At 39.7% G+C, this 8,750-nt stretch overlaps 1 protein-coding gene across 1 annotated transcript in view; it reads right to left on the reverse strand.

Annotated features, from left to right (window-relative positions):
• Positions 1-370: 370 nt before the first annotated feature.
• The window catches only part of LOC113226816 (condensin-2 complex subunit D3-like), a 31,003-nt gene continuing 22,623 nt past the window's right edge, over positions 371-8,750 (reverse strand). Inside the window, exons 14-21 of the mRNA XM_026459582.1 lie at positions 7,194-7,328; positions 6,900-7,074; positions 6,332-6,481; positions 5,953-6,089; positions 4,986-5,207; positions 3,701-3,777; positions 3,077-3,214; positions 371-605 (exon numbers count right to left, since the gene is read on the reverse strand). Coding sequence (XP_026315367.1) covers positions 399-605; positions 3,077-3,214; positions 3,701-3,777; positions 4,986-5,207; positions 5,953-6,089; positions 6,332-6,481; positions 6,900-7,074; positions 7,194-7,328 — 1,241 coding nt within the window. The 3' untranslated portion in view covers positions 371-398. The remainder of the gene's footprint in view (positions 606-3,076; positions 3,215-3,700; positions 3,778-4,985; positions 5,208-5,952; positions 6,090-6,331; positions 6,482-6,899; positions 7,075-7,193; positions 7,329-8,750) is intronic.

The raw sequence follows: 8,750 nt of genomic DNA on the forward strand, positions 1-8,750 counted from the left end.
TTTTCAAAGGTTTCATTTACGGTACTGGACTCTTTATTTGACTGATTTTTATTATTAAGTACAACGCCGTTTCGACTGTTTACTAAGATGTCTCTATTGGGTTTAGTTGAAGACTTGGACGTTTGTACAGCAATGTTGGTTTCAGTACGTTCTGAATTGGAAGCTCTGCTGGCACTCGAATTGATTAGCAGTACACTTGGAGGTGTACCCGTAACACGTGCAGCCTGTCTTACTCTAACACTATTGACCTTCGACGGTACTTTAACGTTTGAGAGAACACGGACTCGCGACTTATTGATATGTGGCTGTTTTGGTGCACCGGCAGTAGCCGGTGTCGTATTCGGTGGCGGAGCGTTTGCGACTGCTCGTGTAGCTCCTGTGGCTTTAGTGAGCCCGGATCAAATGCGCAGCGTCCGCTTGCGTGGCGGTGATCGCGCGTTCCTCGTGGCGCGGCGGCGAGGTGCTCGCGGCGTCTCGGGTTCATGCGTCGTCGACGTAGTCACGAGGTTACGCGTGTTCCCGAACGACGGCTCCTTTCCGATCGTCTCTTGGAACTGACGCACGCGTTGCACTAACTCTTCGTCGTTTTCTATTAACTCTTCGATCTGTAAACACAATCATATTATACACGCTTTACAGACGTATATCCTGCGCTGGAGGGTGGGTAAGTGTTTTGTTCATCACAATTGCTCGTAAGCAGTGTCATAACATGCAGGCAAAGTCGACCGTAATATCCTAAATTACGCCCACGGGCTATATCATTACATAACCCCTTTATGGTAATAATGGATTTATTATTTAATTGCACTTGCTATGGACGGCCGTACGTGTCTGGTCGGTCAGAGCAAATATGAGTAGAATTACGTAAATAATTCAGGGGCTCAGATTGGCCGGATGGCGTCCGCGGCACTTGATAGGACCTGTACGGTGTGGGAGGCAACGTATCGGTACATATATAAGTGAATTTTGTAATAATATGTTGATTCGAGTTCATTCATATTTGTGAGATAACGGAACTAAGTCAGATAGACATAAATCACGATTGTTAGGATAAGGTGTTCGTAAGAATAGAAATGTATACAGTCCTCTTAAGAATAAGAAGCTTCAATAAACGGAAGATTACGAGTTTAATTCATGACGGACTCAGCCGGGATCCAACAGCATTGTACTTCTCAAAGTCAAGAAGATTAAGCAAAAAGTTTTTACGCTTGAAAAATCTGAATATATGTCGCATATACTCGAAACAGTATAGAAAAAAAAGTAAACATTTGCAATTTAATTATATTTTACTAAGTTAATTTTATAAATTTCAATTCTGCAGTATTTTTAGTATTTTGAAATTAAATATTTTATATCTAATATAATACATCATGTCTGCATGCGTTTTTGCCTCTTACAACATTTTAGTTCGAGTTGTGTGAAAGAAAAGCTGCCTATTTGTTTGTAAGAAAAAAAAAACAAAAACCCGCCATTTGCAACATCCGTAATTGTTGTGTTATATATATTGTTCATAGATATCGTTGGTTGTGGAGCGATATTTATTTTTCCTGCATTTATCTTTGTATTTATTTCTCCGCAAAAGTGATGAAAACCATTGTATGTAACATCCTTTCGGATTGTTGGTTCCACTCTAGGCTCCACTAGTGGGTCCAGTAGGATTTTAAAGTATTGATGTCCCCACTTAAACGGTTGAATCAACGACCTTAGTTTTAACAAGTAAATTTCTGGGCTTGTGGCCTCTTTAATGAAAAATAAATGATAAAATAAATGTTGACAAGGACAATGTCAAACACGGGCGGTATGGGAATTACAAATCTCGACTCCGAAAGCCCTCAGTCTTCGACTTTGAGCTTCTAATAGAGTCTCGTTCATAATTCCTTATTTACCGCCCTTAATACACAATGTACTATATCAGCTTTCTATTTATATTCCTTTATAAAATTGTTGGAAGTAATGGAAAGGAGTGAATGCTACAAGAGACGCTGAAAGCTATGAACGAATACTTTAAAAAAGAATATTTTACAAAAAAGAATACGTGTTAATTTAAATATGGCAGCGCGACAAAAACATGCAAAAAAGATAGTACGTTTACCCGTGCACCGAAAATTCGTTGATGGAGTTCCCATCAACGAACTACTTAGTAAGAACATTTGATTTATACTAGTCTGTTCCAATCCATTTTGACCAAAAAGTAAATAAAACTGTTTGGTTAAAATTCTAAAGCAATCATTCAATAAATCGAATAAGTAACACTCACGTATATTTCAAAGATTTCTATTTGATATCTCATCACTTTTTCCAACAATATTCATTTGAAGAGCATCGTAAAATCGTATTAGAAAAATGGACTACCATTTTTCAAATACGATTACCATTACTACCATTTTTCAAATAGATTTTATGATGCTATTCATAAGTGTATATTAAATATTTGGTTATTTTTCACATCATAGTTGCATATTGCTGTACGAAAAAAACATTCGATTCATTCAATTAAAAGTTTTTGAAATTGATTAGTAAATCGAACATTTCAATCGCAATCGAATGAGTATCCAAGTGTAAGGATTTGAAGGAGCATTTAAAATTAAGATTTCAGAAATTTTAAATATGCTTATATAAGTTGTGTAAGAAAAACTGCTAGTATGACTCAATTGAACAAATCGATTCTTTCAATTAATTAATCGATTTGTAGATGGCATTTTTTTTTTATAATAATAACGCACACACTCAACATAGCCCCGCACTAGGGAAACCCTGAGTTGCGGGTGCCATGGACACATACATAGACAAACACAAATTACACCCAAACTCACGAGAGAAATAAATGTAGGCCATACAAATATTTCGCCCGGGAATCGTACCTAGGACCTCTGCGTGGCAGTCCGGCATGGTAACCGTTCGGCCACGGAGGCAGTTCAGGCATTACAATTGGCTATCACCAAACCGTCTACGGTCGGGTCAGTGGCTTGTTTGTTTACATTTTGTTCAAAATGGATTGAAACGAAGTATAATTCCAACAATAATTATATTATTTCGTAACTTAGCAGTTAGTAAAGGCGTGAGTTGTATTTGTTACCTCTTGTCGATAGTCATTGAGCAGGTCGTTAGCGATGCGCACTAGATAGGCGGCGACTTGTCCGCCATTTGGACCCAAACGTGAGTACAACCGTAGCACCGCCGGCACGACCACTTCTGCCACTGTGCTTTTCATTTTCTGAGCGGAAATATTGTAAAATAAGCATTTCAAGGTCAGTCTTTTCTTAATATAAAATAATAATACTAGTAATCCCTAGTAGTTCAAGTTAATAAAATAACTAGTTTGGAGCGTTCGTTCAATGTCCAAGCAAGAACTTTTTATAATATCAAACGACGGGACGAGCAAGTTGACAAGCCCCATGTGCTAAATGTAATTTCGCCAGCACCCTGACCCATCAAAATTGGAACACAGTAATGCTCACATTACTTCTTGGCGACAGAAATAGGTAAGGTGGCAGTACTTCCCTGGACGAACTATTACTATCACAAGAAACTCTACTGGTAATTAACATAATTAACAAAACAATGTGCATAAATCTATACAGATTATTTGCACACCATTACAGAACATCATGATGTAAATAAAAACACTACATTTTATCTCCCTCATTCCTTAGTATAGTTCTATATATCTATCTCTTTCTATCCAATATTCATCACTTACATGAGATACTATGTTTGTAGTAACCCTTTCTTGCAGATCATCTATGTCATTCGCATCGCCGTCGCGTTGTGGTTTTCCTGTAAGATGGTGTATTTTAATTAATATTCTGAACAAAAACGTCTATTTTAGCCATTTAGAAAGAAAGAAAAAACGTTTGTTCAATAAATTCAGTCACTATACACGCTTAAATCTAATACTTAAAAACTAAAAGCAAAGAGAATAAGGATACGACTTGGCAAAATCGGACGAGACAGACGTCGATTTTCAGTCATTCCTGTTTCAAGAAAATGGTACATGCTGTGTGCATCCTCTGTTGTTATTATTATTATATTAGGCATATCAACATCACATGTATTTGACAATAAACAAAAATTAGACATTAGGCTAGAACTGATACAAATGACAATTACAGACGTACAAAACATTCGAAACACACTGGATTATATATATTCAATTTCACGACAACAACGCTGACATAGTTACACAATGCTTTAAAAAGAAAAAATACTTTCATAATATATTTTTTACATAAATTGAAAATTAAAAACAAAAGCGAAAAAAACAATTAATTAATACAAATTTAAATACTCGTACAATACTATATTTTATAATACTACTAGTGTTAATTTTATTATTTTTTAATATGTGAAGTTAGCTTGTGCCTAAATACTGTTAAAGGGTCAGAAAACATATCCGCATCATATGTTTTTCTCAAATCATTGTAGCTTCTACATATTCTATTGATAGGTGAATTAAAGCCTACATTTGTTTTACACAAGGACCAATGCAAGATCTTAGAAATAGGACATCTGGAATAATTGTACGGCAAGGCTAATGTGATTGGTTCAGGATATCGAATCTGTTGTACGCCACATTACAAATTTATGATACACGTAGGATGCACATATAAGCAAAATGGCGTAAAGCTTGTAGTAAATATACATAAACATAAAAAAGTAAGAAAACGAGTCAGGAACATCCGCGGCATCAGAGCATGAGTTAGTTTTCCATCAACAGATTTTTCATAACCTTTTTAAATGCGAGAATCGAGATTGACTGCCTAATTGGAGGAGGCAGATTGTTCCAGCATTTAGATGCCTGATACCGGAAGCCACCCCTAAAGGCTGTTGTTTTATGAAATAGCGTTACCAAAAAAAAAAAAAAACAATTTACTGAGTCAATTATACGAACTGTTTTTGCTCTAGTGTGTTATTATAAAAACATGTGTTGACAAAGCTCAAATTGCGTGTGATGCGTCAGACTTAAAAAGTACGCGTTAATTTACTTGGCAGCTTCATCCTAGGTCCGCAGAGTAAAGTGATAGTGTCCATCAAGGCGGCACTAAGCGATGCTGGTAGTTCACCGTCGCCTTCATCGGTAACGTCGGCCGCGTGTTCCAAAATTTCCCGCGCCAAGCGGCATTGCAGGTTCAGCTTTTGAACTAAGGACAATCGCTGCAGCATCACGTCGTAAATCAGCTGCCGGGAGTCGAAAGATAGCGTACACTCTGCAAAAATAAATCAGAGGAAATTATTGACAAATGGCAGGCTTATATTTGGGCTGTTTTAACTTAACTATAAAGGGATAACTGTTGAGCGTCTTCATTCCGCGCCTATTACGAAGCAATACGGTATACCTTCGTACTATGTTAAGCTATGTCCGGACTTTATCGCAGGACACTGAGACTGGCATCTCCAGCACTAGCCCGGAGAGCTAGTAGAGGATAAGTAAGATATTCTCTGGTCCCTCCAGCCGCTTAGATTATTTGGAACTGGAGAGACGTCGTTTTTCGGCGTCGGGAAGTGAGCGTGCCTTACAGCTCCGCCATCAATGAGGACATTTGGTAGTGGACTTTAGAGTTGACTAGAGGTGGCAACCGCTAGTTGTGCAATGCACAACGGGAAGTGAGCGTGCCTACAGCTCCGGTACGTATCTGGAAAATAGGAAGTGTACTGTACACGCACCCGGGCCGGCTCACCCGAGGCACTAGCCTCTCGAAGAACCGGATTGTAGGGACACAGTGCAGACGTTACCGTTGACGTTATAGGACCACCCAGTAAGTTCCTAAAGGATGAAGTCAAGTGGCAGAGGTTTGTGACAACCCTGTACACTGGCTGATCTGGGGTCAGAACATGAACTTATAAGGTTCCTGTGCGCGCACAGGTTATAGTGCCTTTCTCGTATAGCCTTAAGGGTCGGTAGGGAGGGTCACTATAATGAAAACTAATGTAGAAGGATATGGGGCTGTATACCTTCCTGATCTTGGTTGTAATGCATGATGCAGTCGACGAAGTGGTGGTAAATGGCTTCGGTGGTGAGGCAGCACGTGACGTAATACTCGGCGGGTTCACGTACGTCGTGGTCCTCGTCTGCCAGCAATGCGCAGTACCTATCATGGATAACAAATTTAGAAATAATTCAACAAAGAAACGTTCATTCTCTCGACTTTTTTATCGTTATTCTTTTTACAACTGGACCACACGAATAATGTAATATGTTGACAGGGAATTACAGACCATGTTCATGTTTAATCATAACAAAAGCTTTATATATTCAGATATGTTTGGGTGAAAAAACAATAAAAGTACGAATATCGATTAAGTGGGTAAGAAATAACTAATGTTGATGTACCGGTAGTAGAGCGGGGTGCGTAGGCGCAGGTAGCCAGCCAGCAGCAACCTCGTGAGTGAGCGCGCCGCGGTGCGGCGCAGCGGCACCGCCGCCGTCGAGGCCAGGCAGTTGCATACGCTGAACAGCAGGGGCTCGACGATACACGTGTACCTATCGAGGAATATCATTTCATCCCGACGATACACGGCGTGTATAACGGAATGACATTGGCTCGTTGGAATTTGCCATCCCATTTGTAGCAATTATTTTTATGATACCAAGTGACCGGAGGAACCAGTCGTGGCTCTGGTGTTCAGCGATATACCTGTCCATAGTAATCGCAAAGATCTGAGGGGCACTGCCACTACGTGTGTTACCCTGAGACATAACTTGGTAAGTCTCACGTGCCTGTCATTTCACCAGCACCCTTACTCTTCAAAACCGGAACGCAGTAATGCTGACTGATGTCAGCAGCAGTGATCTGCTTGGCGACGAAAATAAGTAAGGTGGCAGTACTTTCCTGGACTAACTCTTTCACAGGGAACTCTACTGCTACTATTTACATTTAATTGAAGTAGCCGACACCGACCTGGTGCAGATGTCTGTGAGCACGAGCAGCGCGTTGACGCGCGCGCAGAGCGGCTGCGTGGCGTCGTGCAGCAGCTGCGCCAGCGTCGGCGCCGTCGCGGCCGCCGCCGACCGGGACCGGATGCACAGCCGGCCGCACCCCGCCACAGCCGCGCCGCGACACGCGTCTGTCCATTCTAGCATTCCACAAAAAAACTTTTAAGACATTGTTCGTTCTTGTGTTTCCGTGTGCTATAATGTTTTAGCTCGTTAGTCGTGTATCGCTAAGAGGCTTGTACGTAGTGCGTCGTAGTACCAGGCGGCGGGTCGGAGATCGCGTCGACGAACAGGCGAAGCAACGCCGGCGACGGCGGCACAGGTGCTACCAGCGACAGGTCCGCGGCTCGCACCCATTCCTCCACAGCCGTGCTGTTCAACGCGCTGCGCTCGGCTGACAATAACAACACTTCGTTTTAATTAAGTCTAAATTAAAGTGGCCTATACCTCTAGAAATCCAATCCGAAAAAAAGGGGGTTGTATAATAATAATAATTTTCATCACACTTGCTCATAAATAAAAATAGAACCCTCGCGTCTTTTTTCTTTACAGCCATGGTCGGTAAGGAGTTTTTTCTTAATTTGTACACGACATACTTCCTTACATAGGTCAGGTTCAAGTTCAAGCAAAGAGGTTACATACGTTCAAAACTAAAATACTCGCTTAAAATGTTATCCAAACAGAAATTTATTTGCAATTCAGCCACATAGTACTTTAATACTATTATTAAGAATTTCTTATAATTGATTTTAATTATTTTGTATATACAAATTTATCAATTTTTTTACAATTCATCAATGCTGTATGCGTCTTTCCTTTTAGCAACATTTTAGTTCGAGTTGTTTTGTTGAGTTAAATTATCTATGGAAGAATAATTAGCTAGCTGGCCATCTGTTGATAAAAAAAAACAAAACTCCGCCATATGCAAAATCCATAATTGTTGTGTTATGAACCATATTTATTCATAAACATTGTATTTATGTCCTCGCAAATGTGAATGTGAATATGAAAAACATTGCATGTATCACGGGCGCTAAAAAAATACAAAACTCGAGTTATTAAAGCCACCTCAACGTTCAGCTTCGGGCTCCTAACAAACTCCCGTAATAATTTCTTATTTACCGCCCTTAATACATAACGTACTATTATTTAAGCATTGTACAGATCATGTAGTGTTACTAAACTAGTACTAGTTTACAATAAAACTATGAAAGTCAGTGGTTAGGTAAAGGCCCAGTTAGATGGAGAGAGTTTCCCTGTCTCGAAGATATGATTATCGAAAGATTATAAAAAACTTTCCTCGTCTGAACATTCGCAATCACCCTTCCACGTAAGCGATAATCGCCTCGCCTTTGAATATTGAACGTCTCCGTGTAAACAGAACTTGAAAGCAAAAATCGTATTTCGAGCTTTTGTGTCAGCCAGTCGCTAGCATGAGAACAGAGCGCGAGGGTTTTGATTATCACTCCTTTTTTAAAACAAGAATTAATGAAACGAGAACGAAAAAAATTTAGGAAAAAAATATATTAAACCATATATATACAGTGCAAATTCTCGCACTCAAAACGGCTCGAACCGATTTGTATAATGAGATGTTAATGGGGTTCATGAGAGTGGAAACCGTTTAGGCAGGTCGTGGTCAAAATTTGGCTTTCCGTAAACGGAATAACCACGTTACACAGTACCTGACCAATGCAAGGGCCCCAAACGTTGGATTATTTGAAAAAACAAATATACGCTTGATTTAGTTTTTAAATTGTTTAGTTTCCAATTAGTTAAATAATAGGGGTTAAAGTATGAAATTGCCGATTTGTAC

Source organism: Hyposmocoma kahamanoa, unplaced genomic scaffold, assembly GCF_003589595.1.
Source record: "Hyposmocoma kahamanoa isolate Upper Pololo Valley unplaced genomic scaffold, ASM358959v1 202, whole genome shotgun sequence".
Classification (NCBI taxonomy): Eukaryota; Metazoa; Arthropoda; class Insecta; order Lepidoptera; family Cosmopterigidae; genus Hyposmocoma; species Hyposmocoma kahamanoa.